General features: G+C 51.8%; 1 protein-coding gene across 5 annotated transcripts in view; it reads left to right on the top strand.

The window, feature by feature from the left end:
* The window catches only part of HUWE1 (HECT, UBA and WWE domain containing E3 ubiquitin protein ligase 1), a 2,445,223-nt gene that overhangs the window by 1,413,515 nt on the left and 1,010,103 nt on the right, over positions 1-21,605 (top strand). For all 5 annotated transcript variants that reach the window (XM_069645305.1, XM_069645304.1, XM_069645303.1 and 2 more), the window contains exon 53: positions 1,329-1,456. In XM_069645305.1, the coding sequence (XP_069501406.1) occupies positions 1,329-1,456 (128 nt within the window). The remainder of the gene's footprint in view (positions 1-1,328; positions 1,457-21,605) is intronic.

The raw sequence follows: 21,605 nt of genomic DNA, 5'->3' as shown, positions 1-21,605 counted from the left end.
AATGACAACTTTACACGTTTGTGAGACAGTAGTTAGTCCCAGAAAAATGGAGTCAGTGGGAAGTCTGAAAGACAACCCTGTGTCACTGCACTGAGGGTGCTGTGTAATGCACATAAAAATGATGCTCATGGAGTAGGTGAGGCTCCAGAGCCCAAGATCACACAAATGGTAAAAACACACATAGCAAAACACATGTAAGAGTGGGAAAAAGGCTCACACTCTTACCAGGTGAAAAAAATAAACCCTAGAAATCCAGTAAAGCTGCTGGGGGACTCATTGGTTAAGGGAAATTAGCCATTGATGAGAATTCTCCCTAACACCCAACTCCAGGTACTGCTCGCTAGTCTATGCACATCATGTGATTCTAAGCAGATTAACAAGCATCAGAAGACATTCATTACTCACCATAATATATTGTCTGCTTAGATTCACATGCGCCCACCCTTTCTCCCCTCTTGGAGTAGAAGGAACATAGACATTTGAAATCTTCTTTCCTCTGTGCTCACGCTTTTGTAAGGGTCCCTCGCGGCAGATCAAAAACAACCGGTGGGACCTCAGCGCGTGAAGGATTTTGGGTACACTACATGTCACGTTGGGGATAGTGTTAGTCGCACCCATGTCAACGTCCCTTTTCGATCTTTAAAAAAAAGATGCAATACTCTATGATTACCACTAGATGTCAGACTATTTGTGAATCTCAGCAGATACAATCATCAGAAATAGGTTTACGGTGAGTTATGCATGTCATTTCCAGGCTATTTCTCCAACTAATGTTTATTTTCCTAGTTCTATTTATTTTTTCACTTGCTTTCTTTCATCTGCAACATTCTAAAAACGGATTCTATTTGTACTTTTAAATTAAAGTTCTCGTGCTATTAGAGTACACCAACGTGAATATTTATATAATTGTTTGTTTTACCTGGGGCCTTTCTTTTTTCTAAACCCCTCTCTAAGACCTGAATACATTTTTTATGCATTATGCCTAGCTTGTATCAAGTGCTCCGTGTGTGCTTATCGGAACCGTTCACCACTCACGCCCTCCTAAGTACGCCCTGCTGTTCAGTCACACTATCCACATAGTTTGGAAATACCTTGGTGCTTTTACCTGTTCATCAAAATCGAGTGGAATCAATCTGTCCATAGGGTTGATTCTGTAAACTCATCTTAACAGCATTGCAAGAGCAGAAAATTAGGTAGAAGTAGTACTAAGTGGGCAGAAAGAATATTTGAGTAGCCCGTCACTGCCTGTAACCAGACTTACAACTCCTTCTTGAATCCATCATAGTAGTGAAGCCAACATTTGAGACGTCTTATTTTATTCCTCTCAGATTCCATGAATATCCTTGACCCGGAGGATGAGGAAGAGCACACTCAGGAGGAGGACAGCAGCGGCAGCAATGAAGATGAAGATGATAGCCAAGATGAAGAAGAGGAGGAGGAAGATGAGGATGATCAGGTGAGGGTTGCTTGCATTTGGATGAACTGTTTGCCTGTTTTTAGGTAAACGTTTTTATCTTTCCCTTCATTGACCTCATTTGAACCCCCTTATTGTACTATGATTTGATCCCTGTCTTGACTTTTGGAGGTAAGTAAAGCCTTTCTGATTTACTTTACTTGCTCAGCTCATCCTTTTGGTGTCACTGGTCCATCCCTAAGGCTTCCTGTGCAGAGGGGCCCTGCCCCCCCCCCCCCCCTCATGTCAGGCAAGATTGTATGTTGTAACCCTGTTGGAGACTACACCAGCCTTGTCCTCTTGGCAATAGGAAACCCAACCTTTGGTATAGGCCTGTAGTACACAAGTTGGTAGTGTGACTGAGCAGCCATGCTTCAAGAGGGGTCAATTTGAGCTGTAGGGTTTGTTAGGGAGAAGTCTCCGTTTAGGCTGAATTTCCTAACCTAGTGAGTCCCCCAGCAGCTTTGCTGGATTTTAGGGGTTTATTTTTTTCTCCTGCCAAGAGTGAGACTCTCTTACCCTCACTCTTGGACATGATTTGAGTGTGTTTCTTTGACTCTAGATGTGTTTAATGGGCCATGGGGTCTTTTACTCCATAGGGCTTCATGTGTTTTTGTGATGTTACACAGCACCCTCAGTGCAGTAACACAGGGGTGTCATAGTGACCCCCCCAGTATAGACTCCATACCCTGGGACTGACTACTGTCTCCCAGGGCATGTAAAGTCACCATTGACTTTACTAGTCTTAAATTCTGAACAGAACCAGTACAAACCATCATATTGTGGATGTACTGGCTGGGGCAATTCAATTGCCCCGGGGTCTGTTAGTCGAGGGGGCATGGCTACTATCTTTATTTACGGTAGCCTCGAACATACCGCCGGTTTATTTAATTAATATTAATTCTCCGGTTGGTATTTTTTGCCAAAACTTGATTCTAAAATGGCGTTTGTGTACTCTTCTGTGACTCCAACCCAAGTCGAGCCCTTTGTTCCACTTTTTGGCGGGCTTCTCTACAGAAGCCCTCCAAAGTGGTGCCACTCTGTCTGGGGTACTTAGGAGGGGGAGTTAGGCACCCTGGACTGAGTTGCCTAGGCAACTCAAGTCGCACTCCGTCCTGATTGGCCCAAGTGGTGAGCCGGGCGGCTCACCACTTAGCATGTTTGAGTGACAGCTAGGCTGAGTGAATGGGGGTTTTCTGCATAAAAGCAGGGCTTTGGGGACTGGAACTTCAGAAGTCGCCACAGGACCTAAGAATCCGACAAGGGAGAAGCTGAGCCGACCTGCCACGACGACACCACCGGTGGAGCCCTGCTGGACCGTCTCACTACTTTTCCCAACAACAGAGGAGATCCCCCGCCGGAGAGTCTTCTTCCTTTGACTGGTGGAGATAACTAGTTTCACCGTCTTTTCGCCTTCCCGACGTACCTCGTGGCCGCCTTGCCTGTGCCAAGCACCCCGGCAACCGGGATACCACGTTTTACCACGACCGCGAATAAAAGGTACCACCTTTAACCGGAAAACTCTGCGGCTGGTTTCTTCCCTGGCAGTGCAACGACCTTCATCTTTCCTCCAAGTCGAGATCTTCTCTTCCCCTGGACGAAAACGCGACTTGCACCCACTGCCAGGAACAACTGCCACTGCTTGAGGATCCTTCCCACTTAAGGTACCGTGTCCCACCTGGCTTCCCTTGCTACCGACTGTACGGGGTAGATTTAGCCCCTGGCTTTCGAACCTGGGTTAGCCTGGGACACCCTGGCTAAACTTTCCTAAGCCTCTCTAAACTCTTTTTGAACTCTCTGCAAGACTTTCTAAGCCTATTGTAACTGTGTGATCTTGGGCGCATTTGTGCTCTGCTCTCTCTAAGAGTGGGCCCAGCCCTTGGACTTTGGCTCACCAGTGACTTTTTGCTCTTCTGCCTTGCTAACGGTGTTCCTGAATCTTAGAGTGGTGTACCTTTCCATATTCTGTCTTTTTCCCTCCCTTTTTCACAAACTTATTGGAGTGCTATCTAGTCAAGCACTCACCTCTGTATGAAAATAAGTGGTGTTTTACTAAGACTTATCTGATAAGGAAAAAGGGGTGTATATATTACAATAGTAACTGTGTTTAGAATATTTTACAACAAGAGTGCTGGAGTGTTTCAAACAGTGTTTTTAAATAAATAATTAGATACTTTGATACCAAAGCTCTGGTCAGTGTTTGCTTGTATTGGTGTGTCTGAGTGCCTATTGTGTATACTTTGCATACTGCCTAACTCTTCTTGAGAGAAGTCTGACTGCTCAGCCACAGCTACCAGGTAAATCTGGGTGGTACAGACTGCTACCAAGTGGGTTTACTGCTAACACCTGTAGTCCTAAATCTTTTGCAGTGTTCCCTAAGGGAACTGCACAGGTTTCTGCCTAACAGGGTGGCAGCATAGTTTCACAGTGACAAGTATCCAAATAACACTTAATCTCATGGTTGCTATCAAATCCCGTCCCCTTTCCTCCATACTGCATGGGCTTCCCTTCCAAGAGTTGGGAGACGGAACCTTTTTCACCAGAAAAACCTTCTTCCCCTTTAAATTTAGAGGCTCGCCGGGGTGCGTCCCTGGGAGCATGCTCTGCCTTGATTCCACCCTCCAGTGCCACACCTCAGTCCCCTTTTCTGCGTCGACAAACGGGACCAATTCACCAGCGCTCCTGGGTTTGGCTTCGGCCATGTAATTCCACATGCGGATACTTCTCCAGCATGGGGTCTGGCATGGATTCACATGCTCATGAATATTCCCTGTCATGCTGGGAATCTCGGTAAAGAAAAAATCAGTTTCAGTTTCTCCTAACAACCAATCACTGGTCTCTCGGTCATACTGCCCCAAGCCAATGACTGCCCTCTTCCTAAGCCCCTCCTCTGGCAGCCATGTTCAGATTTTTACCTCACGTTCAAGTGTTGGGAGCCCTCGTGCTATAGCTCTCGAGCTTTTACTGCATTTTGCGCTTTTTTCCAGAGTTTTACTGTATTTTTTGGTCAATCGAACCTCGAGCACCATCGACCCATCCGATTAACGGGGACCCGTTTTCGGATTTCCAGCACCCCTCAAGGGCTGAATTTCGTCGTGAACATTCCAGAAGATTCTTTGAAGCCTACCCCGCGTGCAAATGGCAGAGGAGAAGGAAGACTCAACGCCTCTGTTCATGATTTGCCCAGGATGTGACCTACGGAACATCTACCTGGATGATGGGCATTCCCTGTGCCTCTATTGCCTACATTCGGACCAAACGCACGTGGAGGAAAACTGTGCGTTTTGCAAGGAGATGGTCCGCTGCACCGTAAGGATCGGCGTAAGCATCTGAGTGGCTCGAGGCCAAGGCCCCTGCTACGGGTGAGTCCCTGCAGCATGCCTCCCTCAGCCACAAGAAGAAAATTGAGCGGTCTTCTACGACCTTTGAGGGCGCTCTGGCCCAACATATGGCTAAGCACCGCAAGTCCATGGGCACCGGTAGCGCTGTTGCGACAGGCTCCCCGGCGGCCAGGGCGAGCTTGGTGTCTCTGGCACCTTCAACCACGAGCCAACACTCAGGTTCGGCGAAGAAGAGGAAGTCGGATCACCCGGGGAAGCTTCTGGAGAAGCCCCGGATGGGCCAGGCGCAGAAGGCCAAGGGGTAGCCAGGTGCTGACCCTCCCCCAAAGTGAATGCCTCAAACTCGACCAAGGTCATACAGGCCCATATTTACCCGGCGAAGCCTTCCATTGAATGAGTTGTGGCGTTCCTAGTAAAGGCTGCCGACGTGGGTTCGCAGGGTGCGGCCCCCAAGGCAAGAGTTTCCCTGCCCGCCAGGAAGGAATCGTCGTTTCAGTCCATAGAGAAGACACCGAAGAAGGCGATGCCCATCATCTCCCCGAAGCAGTCTCCCCTGGTCGAAAAGAGGGGGCTGGGCACGGTAGTCCTGCAGGGCACAGACCTCTCCTCTGAGGAGGAGCTTTCTACTCTCCAGACCATTTCGGAAAAGAAATTTGTTGAGGCCAAGGCTTACGAGAAGGACCCAGACGAGGGAGACGTAGAGAGCGACGACGAGACCAACGAGGAGCAGGCTGTGGAGGAGTTGGAGAACCCTATACCGCTCTCTCCATCGCTCCCACTTCCGCCACCTCAGCATCTGCCTCAGCCCTAGCGAACATTTAATTGGACATTCTCCAGGCACGCCACACCTTGTGTTCACAGATTCGGATGAGGATGCCCCTTCCGCCGACGAAAGATCCTGCAGCACCAGGGCCATCCGGTGTGCCCCCTACCAAGAAGAGGAGAGTTCACCCTCCACCGCCTTTTCACCCATCGCCCTCCTTTTCACCCATCGCCCCCCTCACCTCCACCGAGGGAGGATACGGATACGGCGACGCCGGGCACGGACCATGACGGCGGGTTAGCAGACCTCCCCTCTCCTCCACCCAGAGCCTCACCGCCTGACGAGATAGGCTCGTTCCATGCCATGATCTCGGACCTATTCCAGCTGACCCCCGAGAAAAAGGAGTGTGTTTTCTGTACCAACGCCGCGAGGCAAAGGGGAAGACTGTGCTGTCGATCCCTCTGTTGGACGACATTTGGGACAAGGGGCTGTCCCTTATGAAGAACCCGTCCTTGGCTCTGGCGAAGAGGGGCTGGTACGAAAAGAAGTACAGAGTGCTGGACTCTGCCCCCAAGTGTTTGAGGTCCCAGTCTTCCCCGGATTCAGTTGTCTCTGCAGCGGTGAGGAAGAAATCTGGCTCTGCTGCGTCAAATACTTCCTCCCCCCGGACAGCAAGGGGTTGAAGAAGTTGGACGCCATGGGACGACGAGTTATCACATCGGCGACGACCATCAAGGTTGCCAACGCCCTCGCCATCGTGGCGCGCTACGACAGGGAGCTCTGGTTTAAAATCGCTCCCCTTCCTTCCCGATGACAAGAGTGGAAGCGTTGGAGATCCTGCAGGAGGGCGAGGTGGCATCGGACCATGCCATTACAGTGGCCACAGACATTGCCGACACAGGAATCCGCCAGATGGGCAACAGCGTTTGCCTCTGCCGGCGAGGATGGTTGAAGGCCACCAACTTTCGCCAGGAGGTGCAGTCGAGGGTGTTGGACATGCCCTTCGACAGGGATAATTTGTTCGGAAAGACCGAGGACGAGTCCGTTCAGGCCATCAAGGCGGAGACTGAGACGGCTTGTGCCTTGGGCATGCTTCAACAGCGACAGCTGTTCTTTCGGACTTCCAGAGGCAAATCCCAAGGTTCCTTCAAGGGCCTAAGCGGAAGCTCCTCGTCCTACCAGCAACCGTCCCGATCTTCTGCCCAGGAGGCCTTCAGGGGCCGCAGCAAGTCTGGAGGAGGTCGCCAAGGTCTCCAAGGCGGCGCCTCAACGGCGAAGCAAGATTGAACCGGCTGTGACGTCGGGCCCCCACCTGCACACCCCGGTGGGAGGCCGGCTGGCGAACTTAGTCAACATGTGGAAGTCCATCTCCACCGACCATTGGGTGCTGGACGCTCTGGCCCACGGACACACCCTGGAATTCCAATGAAAGTGTCCTCGCATACCACCGGTGGTCAGGCAGGAAATCCACATCCCTCAATTTATGCTGGAGGTGCGGGCTATGCCGAAGAAGGGCACGATGGAGCTCGTTGCAAAGATTCTCCGGGGCTCCGGCGTGTACTCAGTTGTCAAGAAGAAGACGGGTGGTTGGAGGCCCATCCTAGACCTCTGCCGTCTGAACAAGAACATCAGATCCCAGACGTTTCGGATGGTCATCCTTCAGCACATGCTAGAACAGCTGGAAGAAGGGGATTTCCTATCGTCCCTTGATTTGGAGGATGCTTACTTTCACATCCCCATTCACAAGGGACACCGCAAGTTTCTGCGCTTTGTGGTTCAAGGGCAACATTACCAGTTCAAGGCCCTTCCCTTCAGATTGAATTCGACACCAAGGGTTTTCACCAAGTGCCTGGCGCTAGTGGCGGCGCGGCTACGTCTACGAGGGATCCACGTTTACCACTACCTGGATGACGGGCTCATCCGAGCGAGATCACTGTCGCACACATGGCGAAAACCGTCCAGCTGTGGACGCAGCTGGGGTTCTCTGTGAACTATGCAAAATCTTGCTTGGTGCTATCGCAAGACGCACTGTTTCTGGGGTCTCGACTCAACACCGTGTCATGCCTGGCGTCTCTGTCGGATGAGGATAGTGGCCTTCCTGGGCAAGTACAACGGCTGTTGACCATGAAGATCGCAAGGGTGAGGTCCATCAAGTCCCTTCTCGGCATGATGTTGTCATGCATATACTTTATTCAGCTGTGCAAGCTGCGGATGCAGCCACTGCAAGAGTTCCTCAACGCCCGTTGGATTCAGGTTTCGGGAAGCTTCGAGGACAAGATCTCTCTCAACAAGAGTTTATCGAGCAATACGGTGGTGGGGAGTCCACGAGCATTTGTCGCCGGGCGCAGCCTTCCAGACACCACCTCATCAGGAGACGGTCATGACAGACGGCTCCCTGGAAGGTTGGGGCGTGCACACCGGAGGTCTCCACGCAAGAGGCCTGTGGCTACCGAAGGAGATGTTGTTGCATATCAACCTACTGGCGCTGCGGGCAGTGTTTTTGGGCCTTCAAGTCTACTTCCGTCCCTCAAGGGCAAGGTGATGCAGTTCTTCACGGACACCACCACTACAATGTTCTACATCTGGAAGAAGTGGGGCACCAGATCCCCAGCGCTCTCCAGAGAGGCGCAGGACCTATGGCACTGGGCCGTTGCCCAGGGCATGTTCTTCGTCCCGTTTCATCTGGCAGGAGTGAAGAACACCATCTCCGACTCACTCAGTAGGGAGCTGCGGCTCTTGCCACGAGTGGGAGCTTCGGCAGGACCAAGTGGATCTTCTGTTCCATCGATGGGGTAATCCCCAGATTGCTCTGTTTGTGACGGTGATGAACACCAAGTGCCGAAGGTTAGCCAGCAGGTTTCCCCAGCTGGGAAGCATGGGGGGATGCATTCTCATTCCCCTGGGACGACCTGTTTCTGTATGCGTTCCCTCAGTTGCTTCTTCGACTAGTCAATCAACTCAGACGGTCCCGGGTGCAGGATGATCCTAGTCGCACCAGTGTGGCCGAGACAGATAATGGTACCCGTACCTTCTGGATTGTCAGCATCCCCTCCAGTCAAGCTTCTGGCGGCCAGAGAAGGTGGTGCGATCCTGCACCACGACCCAGGGTCGCTGAACTTGAAGGCCTGGCTCCTGCAGCGCCAGAGTTTGGAGGATACAATATCCCGGCAGACTTCAAGGAGGTGCTTGCCAAGGCCAGGGCTTAGTCCACACTGAAATGCTACGGACCTAAGTGGAAGAGGCTTGCTGTCTGGTGCCGTGCACAGATCGACCCTCTACGGATTACGGCTCTGCAGGTGCTGCCGTATTTGCTGTCGCTGGCCAAAGCAGGGCTGGCTCATGCCTCCATCAAGGTTCATCTGGCAGCTATCTCCCGCTACACCAGAACCCCGGAACAGACGGTCGTCATTATGGTCACACCGCCTGGTCAAGGAGTTCATCAAAGGACTCTTTGTTCATTCCCGCCGGTGGAGGCTCCGGCCCTGGCGTGGGAGCTCAATGTGGTGCTGACTAGACTCATGAGTCCACCATTCGAGCCTATGCATTCTGCGCCACTGACATTTTTGTCATGGAAAACTGTTTCTTGTGACAATCGCCTCCGCATGAGGATTGGGAGAGATACTGGCTCTCTTGTAAACCACCTTACTTGACATTCCACGAGACAAGGGTGGTGCTACGGACGCACCCCTCCTTCATGCCCAAAGTGCTGTCGAACTCATCTAAACGAGCCCTTGGAATTACCTGTATTTTTACCGACTCCTTCGTCGCCAGCTGAGATGACTTTCCACTCACTGGTTGTGGCTAGAGCACTGAAGTTCTACATGGACCGCACAAAGGGTTTTCGGAAGACGTCGCCACTTTTTATGAACTTTGGCCCTGTGAACCATGGGAAGGCCCTCTCCAAGCTTTCCTTTTCCAGGTGGCTCTCCAACTGCATCACCCATACTCTTACGTCCCGTCCCCTTTCCTCCAAACTGTATGGGGTCCCTTCAAGCGACGGGAGACAGAACCTTTTTCACCAGAAAAAACCTTCAACTTTAAATTTAGAGGCACGCGGGGGCCTCCGGTGCTACGCCTCAGTCCCTTTTTCCGCGCTGACGGGAACGGGCCGAATTCACCAGCGCCCCTGGGTTTGGCTTTGGCCATGTAATTCCACACACGGATACTACTACTCTTTTTGTCTTTATCATTCAGGTACTCGGTCCTCAGGCGTCACGCTCCTCCCCGGCGCATGTCGACTTCTACAGGGTTCAACAGGTGTCCATCCTGCAACGGGCTCTTCCCAATTTCAGACCCCCACGCCCTCTGCCTACGTTGACTTGGCCCAGCCTACGGTTGGCAGTCCTGTTCGGCGTGTGACTCGCTGTCCTCGAAGGCGCTGAAGAACAGACTCGCCAGGTGGAGGGAGATCTTCCAGAGGTTTCCTCCAGAGGATCTCAAGAACTTGAAGCATCGAGCCAGGCCCAAGGTAGGGCCAATATTTTCAGCGCACCCGGCAAGGGAGACTCCTTCCCAGGGACTGTCCCACACAGGAGGGACCGACCAGGTCCTTCTACCAGCACATGCCCCGAGGCTGCTACAGCTTCGGGTCGAGGGGTCCTCATATCCTCCCGGGCGCAGTGTCGAGGGACTGGAAGGTTCTTGTACCGGCTCTACACCTGAGGGGCTACGTCCCTTTACTGGCACAATGGCTGAGGGGCTACGCTCTAATACTGGCAATATGCCAGAGGTGCTACACCCTAATACCGGCAATACATCCGATGGGGTGCCTAAACGCAGCTCTACCGATCCCCGGGTCGAGGGTCTTACACCTACTGGGTTGAGGCCCGAGGAGCAGGGTAGGCCTTGTGATCCACATGCATGAGTCGTGGACTATACTACGTCCAGCCTGCTGAGCAACACGTGGCAAGCAGCTCGGCGAAATGGCCCGCCGCGCCAGAAGGGGGCACCCGTCCGACACCATTCCACGAATTCGGCAAAGAACAAGTGTCAAGGTGGGACTGGCCTCAACCAGGTACGTGGCCTCCAGTCTACCCGTCATTTACTAAGGGCTACTTTCCTTTGCGTCCATATGGACCGGGTACGCAGCGGCTCCAGCACCCCCCCGCTACCTTGTCGGTACCCCCTACCACCTCTTTGGCCAGTGAGCAGGTGCTCTTTGAGAAGTTTTAGTCTCATGAGGTCTCCTGAGATGGGGGTTATCAAAGACGCAGTCAGGGAAGTCCTCCTCGCCATGCTAGAGGCACCACAGACTCCTTAATCTGGCTCCCAGGCCCCGGTGCAGCCGCCGCCTCAGCCTCCGGCTGCAGTCCCTGTACCCCAGCCACCGGGGCCACCTAGCCCCCCCCCCCCTCCACAAGATCCTCCAGATCTGGAGGATACGGTCGAGGAGGAGGATCCGGACACGCCATCCTCAGCCAGGGCCTTCCATGTACGTCTTGCTCGCCTGGCGGTGTACCTGGGCCTCCCCCAACCCGAGGTTGAACAGCCGGCAGAGGGAAGTCCTCACAAGACGCCCCCTCTGCCAACACAGGGTTTCCACTGCAAACCGATGTAATCACCGTGCCCAAGAAGGTTTGGCTCAAGCCCCACTCAATCCAGCGGTCAACCGACGCCTGGACGGCAAGTACAGGCAGATGGAGGGGGATCCACTCTTGCTCTCGACCCATCCTCAGCCACACTCTTCGGTGATCCCTGCGGCATCACTATACTCCAAGCCTCAGTCGTCCTCTGCCTCCTCTTCTGCGGCGCTGCTAGGCAAGGAGAAGATCGTGGAGGCATACGTCAAGAAGATCTACTCCAATGCCTCCTTGCACCTGCGTCAGGCCAACGCAGATTCCATGCTGGCTGCCGCCAACCAACAGTTATGGTGGGGAAGTTGCGGACTTCCTCACGGAACTCCACACCCAATGCCAATCACGCTTTAAGGCGGTGCTAGCCAAAGCCAAGCTTGTGGCACATGATCTCATGGAATCCACAGTGGCTCATATCAATACCTCGGGCTGTGCCTTCTGCATAGTCACAGACATGACAACAGCCTGGCTCCGGGCAACGAAATTCAACCCTGATGTCCAGGAGCGCATTCTAGATCTACCGTTCTAGGGGGTGGGGTGTGGAGGGGGACCTCTTGCACTCATCTACGAATGAATAGCTGGACAAAAAGAACAGCTCACAAACGGCAAAGTCTTTATCCATTCTTATAAAGACCACACGCAAATCGTACACCCAATCTAAGCAGCGCTCAAAAAAGGGTCATGGGTCATACATATGGAGGGTTCCGTGGCTCCCAGGAACGCAGATCCAGACAGCGAGCCCGCTCGCCGTCTCAGAACCGACACAAACATCAAAAGGGGGAGGGTTGTTGGGCAGATTTATATGCAGTACCCTTTGGGAACACTACACACAATTAAGACTACAAGTGATAGTACAATTTCACCTTTGGTGCCAGCCTGTACTTCAGTTATAGTGGTAGCAGTAGCGGAGCAGCCAGACTTATCTCAAGAGTAAGTGAGCAGTACAAGATAGTTACACAAAGGCCAGCAATTACTATGATTCAGACAAACACTGACTCAAGGTTTTTAAGTAAAATAATATATATTTATTTACTTATCAGTTGTATAACAGTTCACCTTTCTAAGCAAGTTAAAAATCACAATCATAAATACACCATACCACTTCCCTTAAATTCCAGACCAGTTAAGCTCACGAAATGAAGTGGTAGCAAAATGGAACTCCAGCAATTTAAAAGGGAGGGAAAGACAAAGTTATTAGAAATTAGGCAAAATCAACAGGTAAGTACTCAGGGCAATTGAACAAGAGAGACTACAGTGTGGAGATCAGCTAGAAAAGGCTTAGGGCCAAAGTCAATAGGTCAAAAGTCTTTAGCTCACGATCACACAGTTTAGAGTAGTTTGCGGTAAGGTTTGTAGCGCAGATTCCGGATGAGGTTGGTTGGTAGAAAAGTTAGTTCGAAGAGAAGGACAAGCCCTCAGAATGGAGAAAGATTTCAAACACTTTCACTGCGGCTGAGCGTAGCGCACAACCGGATTTGCGCAGCACCTTGAAACAGATAGGGGGCTGTAGCTGAGGCAGACGTTCCTGGTAGTTCCTGCAGGCTCACGGTTCCTGAAGCGACTGTCAGACTGATCAGAAGTAGGAAGACTGGAGGGTCCTGCACTACCCAGGGAAGAAACCAGCAGCAGCACCAAACAACGTATAAAAGGTGCGCTCCTTAAAACCCAAGCAGGGTCTGACCTTACTGGCTATCCGGCCCACTGTAGCTCTGTACAGCAAATTCGACCAGAGATGGGGTCCTGGCATGCAGTTTGGGCGAACTGGTTGGTGCCACCAGCTCAAGGGAAGAAGTTTCCTGGAGGATCTTGTGTCATCGGATTTGGAGATTTTCCAGTCCCCCCTCCTCAGCCTTCGAGGGAAAGAAGGCATGACACGCCCCTTCGGGTCCACTTGTCTCTGGTCGGGGGGGGGGGGGGCAGGCTTGCTCTCCATGCACAATTCTGGTGCCAGAATTTTGCGGACCCCTGTATCCTCTTCCTATCCCAGCCTCTCCTCCACTCCTACAGGTTGGGACAGCAACTCTTGGCGGAGATCCTGTCGCTCGTAGAGAGCCAGGCAGTGGAGGAAGTCCCAGCCTGCTAGCGAAGCTTTGGCTTCTACGCTTGGATTTTCTCCATTCAGAAGAACCAGGCGGGCCAGAGAGTTGTGCTGGACCTTTCCACCCTCAACCTCCCCTTACCCCTGCAAAAATTCAAGATGGTTACGCCATCTTTTATACCGGAGACATTGGACAAGGAAGACTGGATGTGCTCCCTGAACATGAAGGACGCGTACCTACATGTCCTGATTTGGCGGCGCCATTGTTCTTTCCTACGGTTCAGGATTGTGGGCTACCATTTCCAATACAAACCCCTTCGGTTTTTCCTGAACTCGCCCCCTAGGGTCTTTACCAGACTCATGAACGCTGTAGCGGCCTTCCTCAGAGCGCAGAGCCTCCACATCTACCCATACCTCGACGACTGGCTCATCAGGGCTACATCTCCGTAAGCGGTTCAACACACTTCCCATGCCCTTATGAACACACTGAATGACCTGGACTTCTCGCTCAACCTCAAGAAGTCACAGCTGCTCCCTACGCAGACTGATATTCCTGTGTCTCATCTGGAACAAGTGCTCCGAGAGGGTTTCCCCGTCGGAAGACAACATTTCGGCCATCGAGATTGCCACCGCTCACTTCCTCAGCAGAGAGGGGACCTCAGCATGGTGGTACCAACATTTCTTGGGTCTACTGGCGGCGGTCCTGTTAGCCGTGCTGCACACTAGACTAAGGATGAGAAGGATTCAGCTGCACTTCACGGCCTCATGGAATCCGGAGCGGGGCTCACAATCCGAGATGATCAACATTTCTCAATCTCTCCACTCGGACCTAACTTGGTGGTCCATGGACTGCAACTTACTGACGGGCAAGACAGTTCAGCTGCCCTCTGCGCAGGTCACCATCACCACAGACTCCTCGCTCGAGGGCTGGGGAGCCACCTTGGACGATCTCTCGGTCCACAGCACCTGGACTCTACAGGTGCAGGAGTACCACATCAATTGGCTGGAGCTAAGTGTCATCTGGCTAGCGCTCAGAGCATTCCTAGCACTTCTTAAGGGAAAGGTTGTCCTCATCCAGACAGACAACTCGTCCAGCATGTACTACGTCAACAAGTAGAGAGGGACCAGATCCTCTCCTCTGTGCAGGCTGGCAATCAGCATGTGGGAATGGGCCCTGGAAAACGACATTTACCTCTCGGCAGTCCACCTCCCGGGGGAATCCAAACTGGGGGCGGACAGGCTCAGCAGCCCGGGACCGGACAATTCCGAGTGGCAGCTAAACATCGTTATCCAGGAGATCTTCAACAGGTGGGGTCATCCCCAGGTGAATCTCTTTGCCACCTGGCACAACAAGAGGTGCCCCCAGTTTGCATCCTGGCAGGGTCAGGGCCCCGACTCTCTGGGCGACGCATTTCACCTCCTGTGGAGCGGCATGAAAGCCTCTGCCTTTCTGCCTACCCCCCTTATCCACGTGGTAATTTGCAAGATCAAGGAATCTCACAGACTCTGCATCATTCTAATAGCTCCATGGTAGCAGGCCAGGCCATGGTTTTCGGAGCTACTCAGCCTCTCGGAGGTGTTATGGAGAATTCTAATTTTATGGCTAATTTCTCTCACCTAGTGAGTCCCCCAGCAGCTTTGCTGGATTTCTGGAGTTATTGTTTTTCGCTTGGTAAGAGTGTGCCTCTTTTTCCCACTCTTACCTGTGTTTTTGCCATGTGTATTTCATCTGCTTTTGTGATTGTGGACTCTGGAGTACACCAATTCAGTAGCCCCCGTCTTTTGTGTGTTACACAGCACCGTCAGTGCAGTGACACAGGGTTGTCTTTTAGACTTCCCACTGACTCCATTTCTGAGGCTGACTACTGTCCCCCAGAAAAGGGTAAAGTTACCATTAACTTTACTTAGTCATTTAACCACAGATCCAGTACACCGCATCTTACATGGAGTACATTAATTTTTGTTAAAGTCCTTCTTGTGTTTTACCTTACGTGGCAAACCAGGTTTGCCTCCTTTGTTCACTGTCTTTTGCCAAGAAGCCCTCCTCCAGGCGCCTGAGTGTCTAGGTGGGCTGAATGTGAGGGAGGGGTGTAGTCCCCCTGCACAGGGTATCCTGGAAACCCAAGTCGCACTTTGTAAGCATTGGCTGAGGTGGTTGTCCGGGCTGGACAACCCCCCCCCCCCTGCTGCATGATTGACATCCAGACTGTGTGAATGGGGGATTTTGGCATAAAAGGCAGGTCTCTTGGGCTAAAAGTCAGTCGCCACTTGAACTACAAGGAACTGAAGAGAAGCTGAGAAGACGACGGCTGCTGCAACTACCCCGTCCCGGTGGAGCCCTGCTGCAGTCCTGAGCCATCTACCCTTCGTCAACCAGAGAAGATCCAGTCCGGAGTCTTCTTCCATTGAGCCTGGTGGGGATAACCAGCTCATCTTCCACAGCCAGAGGATCCTCTTCTTGGTCAAAATCGCTGCACACCGCTGTAGTGGTCCGGATAGCCTCTCCTGTTTTTATGGAGCGCACCTTTTATTCACCGTTGCTGCTGCCGGCCTCATCCCTGTGTGGTGCAGACCCCTCCAGATGTCCTTCACACCGAAGCTCCAGGAACCGTGAGTCTGCAGGAAACCACCAGGAACAACTGTCGTGGCACCAGCTTCTTCATTGAATAAGGTACTGTGTTCTGCTTGAAGAATTAGGGTGAACCCCTTTCTTCGCCTCCAAGGCTTGCCCTTGTCTTCCCTCCTTATAAGTTTTGCTTCCTCTGTTGACAATATCCAAGTACTCCTGGCAACGTTGAATCTTGTACTGTCTGTGTGATCCTAGACAACAGGAACCCGGTTCCACACTGGCTCCGGCTTATTGACTCTTGAATTCCTGTAAACTAGTGTTCTCTGATTCTGTCTGCCTTGACAAAAGTATTGATTTTTGCCCCAACTCTCTTAAGAGAGAGTTAACTCAGGTGCTAAGTGTGTTTTTGCCCCGGTAACATTTCTTGCTGCGGATACGCGTTTCTTTAGTAAGACCGAACTGTCATTACTGTCAAAGTGATCGCAAGTGTATTCCCGGTAACGTCTTTTGTTTCACAGCACCGGTCCGTTAAAACATAGGGTACTTTCCTTGAGTTAGAGGTACCAAAGTGAATTGGTTGGTTAGTTGTAGTGTATTTTACGTGTGATTTTGTATTAATAGAAGTGTTGTGTTTATAACAAATGGTTTAAATATAAATGTACTTATATTTTTTACCTGAAACCTTGAGTCAGTGTTTGCTTGAGTCACAGTATTTGTGGTCCCTTTGTGTAATCTGTTACTGCTCATATACTCTTGAGATAAGCCTGGCTGCTCCGCTACTGCTACCACTTTAATATAGTAGTACAGGCCTGTACCAAAGGTAAAACTTGTATTGCCCCCTGTAGTCTTAATTGTGTGTAGTGGTCCCTAAGGGCACTGCACAGGATTCTGCCTAACAGGAGGTGCCCCCGATGCACCTTCCGACGGGCTCAGCACATCTTCTGGCACAGCAGGGGGGCAGGATCATCCACCCCGCGCCATCAAAACTAGCCCTCACAGCGTGGTACCTGAGCAGGTAGTGCTGTGGCACCTTAGCCTTTCACAGGCCAATCTGGAGATCATACAGGGTGCCAGGAGCAAGCCCACCAGGGCCCCGTACAAAAGCAAATGGACCAGAGTCTTCCACTGTACAGACTCCAGGGGAATTGACCCCTTGGCCTGCAATTTGGACGACGTGCTCTTTTTCGGCGGACCTCGCTCATTCAGGCGTACAGGTGGACACCTGCCGCACACACCTTGCAGCCATTGGGGCTTATAGGAACTCAGAGGAGGGCATATTTTCCTCCTCCAACCCTATAGTCAAACATCTGACTGGTCTTGCTAGATTATACCCGCCCGTCAAGAGAACGCACCCAGTGTGGGACCTTAACATAGTCTTGGGTGCTCTGGCGCACAAACCATTCGAGCCAATGGCGTCTGTGGACATCAGGCTGGTCACCATCAAGACGGCCTTACTAGTCAGTCTTAGCTCGTCTCTCTGTCAGGGAGATCCAGGCGTTGGTCGCCTCTGAACCATATACCACCTTTCATAAGGACAAGGTAGTCATTCTGCCCAAGATTCCATCTGCATTTCACTTGAACAAAGAAATAGTCCTTCCTACGTTTCCCAATCCCAAAGAGGAAGCACAGAGTGCTTCACTGCTTGGATGTCAGGCGTGCCCTAAAATTCTACTTGAACAGGACCCAAAGGCTTCCGCGATTCAGACGCTCTTTTTGTCACTTTCGGAGGCTCAATGCCAGGCTATCGGGCATCTAAGGCCTCCATATCCTGCAGGATGGTCTCTGCCGTCAAGGAAGCGTACGTGGGCCAGCACAAGCCGTTCCCGGCCAACATGCATGCCCACGCAGTCCGGGCCAAGCAACGGCAATCGCATTACAGCACAATGTCCCTGGGCAAGTCATAAGCAGGGTGGCCACTTGGGCCTCTCCCTCGGATTTCTGCAAGCAGTATTGTTTGGATGCCGGCTCTAGATCTGATGCGGCTTTCGGACAGCCGGTTCTCAGCAACCTGTTTGCTTAAGGAGGGTCTCCTCTCCACCCTGGGGCTACAATCAGCTGTAATGGCCCATACAGTATGGAGGAAAGGGGATGGGACGTAAGAGTAATTATAAGTTACTCTCAGTAGTGACTAACATACTCTTAGTCCATAGTCCCCTTTCCTCCATACGTCCCACCAACCTCCCCCTAATAATACGAGTGTCATTAAGCAATGTTAAATCTATTGTCGACGCGTCAGTGGGGACTGAGGTGTGGCGCAGGAGGGCAGAGTCGGGGCAGCGCATGCTCCCTGTGCCGCATGCCTCTAAATTTAAAGGGGAAGGTTTTTTCTGGTGAAAAAGGTTCCGTCTCAAGTCCCTTTGAAGGTACGCCCATATAGTATGGAGCAAAGGGGACTATGGACTAAGAGTACGTTAGTCACTACAGTGAGTAACTTATAATTTGTCACCGTTTGGCAAACCGACCGTTGCCTGGCCGTCCGAGAGCCCATTCGACCAGAGCGATCGCTGCAACTAAGGCGTTCCTGTCTGGTGTGCTCCTGCTGGACATCTGCAGGTCTGCTACGTGGAGGTCGACGCACACCTTCACAAAGATCTACTGCATCGACGGGGATACCAGGGAGGAGTCCAGAGTTGGCCAAGCAGTGCTGCGCAACCTGTTCACTTGAAGGTGAGCCTGTTGAGGAGGTAAGAGATGCTTAATGTTGAGCCTTGCCACCTTCCCTGGTTGTGTATGTGTATACTGCTATGTATTCTTTCTTCATGAGCATGTAAATCCGTGCCAGACCCATGCTGGAGAACAAAAGTTACAGGTAACAGGTAAGTAACTTGTTCCTTCTCGGCTCACCTTGCCCGCTCAAGCATTCAGGTGGACCGCTGCCGCACTTACCTCGCAGTCATCGGGACGTACAGGAACTCTGAGGTGGGTGGTCTTCTCCTCCTCTAATCCGATTGTCAAACATTTGACTGGGCTAGCAAGACTCTACTCGCCCATCAAGAGGCCACACCCTGTGTGGGATCTGAACATAGTCTTGGGCACCCTGGCGCACAAACCATTTGAGCCAATGGCGTCCGCGGACATCATGCTGGTCACCATTAAGACGGCCTTACAAGTCGGCCTCACCTCAGTTCGCAGTCGGCGAAATCCAGGCGCTGATCTCCTCAGAACCATATACTACCTTTCACAGGGACAAAGTTGTCCTGCAGACACACCAAGCATTTCTGCCTAAGGTGCCGTCTGCTTTCCATTTAAACGAGGAAATGGTCCTTCCTACGTTTTTTGCCGATCCTAAGGATGAGGCACTGAGTTCTGCATTGCCTTAATGTCAGGCATGCCCTGAAATTCTACCTGGACAGGACCAAGGGCTTCCGCAGATAAGACCCCCTATTTGTCACTTTTGGCAGGCTATCAGGCCTCCATATCCCGCTGGATGGTCTCGGCCATCAAAGAAGCATACAAGGGTCAGCACAAGCCTCTTCCAGCAAACATGCATGCCCACGCAGTCGGGGTCAAGGCAATGGCCATCGCATTCCAGCGCCATGTCTCTTGGCAAGTCATATGCTGGGCGGCCACATGGGCCACTCCCTCAGCTTTCTGCAAACATTACTGTTTGGATGCCGGCTCTAGCACTGATGCAGCCTTCGGACAGGCGTTTCTCAGGAACCTATTTGCTTAAGGAGGTTCTCCTCTCCACCCTGGGGCTACTTTCAGTTGTAATTGAGCATGCAGTATGGAGGAAAGGGGATGTGGGACGTAAGAGTAATTATAAGTTACTCACTGTAGTCCTTGGTCCTCTTTCCTCCATACGTCCCACCATCCTCCTCCTGGTGTCATTACGCAATGTTAATCTATTGTCGACGTGACTATGGGTAGTGTGGGCGTATTCAGGGCACCGCATGCTCCCCGGGCCGCACCCCCTCTTGCCTCTAAATTTAAAGGGTAAGAAGGTTTTTTCTGGTGAAAAAGGTTCCATCTCCCGTCCCTTGGAAGGGACGCCCATCCAGTATATAGGAAAGGGGACTCGGGAGTCACTACGGTGAATAACTTATAATTTCTTGATTAAATAATTGTTAGGCAAGATTGTATGTAGTACCATTTGGGAGACTACACCAACCTTGTCCTCCTGGCAATAGGTAACCCAACCTTCGGTAGAAGTATGTACTACACAGGTCGGTAGGGTGGTTGAGCAGCCAGGCGTATCAAGACTGGTCAATGTGAGCAGTAGGGTTTTTACTGAGAGATTCACAGTGACAGTTATTCAAATAAACTCTTACACTCAAGGTTTCTCGATTAAACGATTATTAATTCGTGTAACAGTCGGTTATAGAAGCCTTTTTCAAAAGGGAGCAATATATATATATATATTTCTGAGGCTTGTGGAATCTGCTTAGATCACATGCTGTGCATAGGCCGACATCTAGTGGAAGCTGCGGAGTATTAGTTTGTTTTTCGAAACTCGAAAATGGGCGTCGACACAGGGCGTGCCAGTAATACTATCCCTAGTGTGACGTCCACTGTACCCAAGATCCCTCACGCGTCTAGGATCCTCAGATTGTTTTTTTCCGCCATACTGGTCGGAAGCATTTTGCGGAGTCCCCTGGCCTTAGCCATACTTTTGCTAAAAATTTAAAGAATTAATCTATTGACATCCTTCCCCACCCCAACGTCGAACTTCGACACTCGACGCCGGCTGGAGAAGAAATCGACCGTCGGCTGCTGCACGACGGTTTTGGGCCTCGGAAGGCCGCTGGCCTCGGCCCGGGCCTTGGAAGGCCTCTGGCCTCGGCCCTGCAAGTAGGGAGAGTGGGGGGTGGTACATACTCTAAACTCTTGGTATATAGATACACCTTATACATTTCCTACACTTAACTGCCCGCTACCTGCCCCAAGTGCAATCGCAAATACCCTTGGGTCGACAGGCATGCCACGTGCAATCTCTGCTTGCCGAGGGACCACCCCAAAGCGAACTGCAGAGCGTGTAGTAGGTTTAAACCTAAGACACTTAAGGACCGTTCGACGAAGCGTTGGGCCCACCACGCCAGGCAGGCGGCCATCGCAGCAGAGGGCGCCTTCAGCGATGGCAGCGACGCCGTACTTTCGGACGGCGAGGGCATTACGGCGTCGAAAGATTGCAGAGCGCAGGTCCCCGACCTCGGAAGGTCGTCCGGCAGGGCGGCTATGGGAAAGGCCCCCGGCGACACAAGCGCTTCACATACTACACACACTAAACACGAAGTCCAACCGAGACTCGACGACGTCGAGTTCTCAGAAAGAGGCACAAACAGAACAGTCCGAATCGGTGTCCTCTGGGCGCTCTCGATCAAGATCGTCGCATGACTCCAGGCAATCATCCACTCTTGCCAAGAGTGCCTCGCTCCCTAGGCTAACAGAAGTTCGATCGTCGGAAGACGACTTCCACCCCCAGGCCGCGCTCCAGGAGTCGGAGCCCGCAGTTAAAGCCAGCGAGGCCCCACGCTCGAAGGACAGGGACACCACCCCCGATCCTCGACGCCAGGCGTCGAAAAACTCCGGAGCCACTAAAGGACAGGGAAAACATTTTTCCATGCACGGGGAGGGGGAAAAACAGCAGAAGAAACTACCTGTACATTCTTCCACACCTGTGAAACACTCCACTCCCCCTAAACAGACAGACAAGACCAGGTCTGCTGATAGGTCTACAACCAGCAAAGCTACTCAAGATAAATCCCATAGACTTGCTGAGAGAGTCATTCCCAGTTCCAAAAAATGGTCCAATGAAGACATAGATAGGGTCATGTCAAGAATGTCTTCTTTGGCTGATTTTTATGATAAAAATCCAGAACATTTCCTCTCGTACGATCCACAAGGGGTCACACCCTCAGGCTCTACTGA

The sequence above is a fragment of the Ambystoma mexicanum genome, chromosome 2p, assembly GCF_040938575.1.
Source record: "Ambystoma mexicanum isolate Mex_15411 chromosome 2p, UKY_AmexF1_1, whole genome shotgun sequence".
In the NCBI taxonomy this organism is placed as follows: Eukaryota; Metazoa; Chordata; class Amphibia; order Caudata; family Ambystomatidae; genus Ambystoma; species Ambystoma mexicanum.
This window is presented reverse-complemented; position numbering and strand designations above follow the sequence as displayed.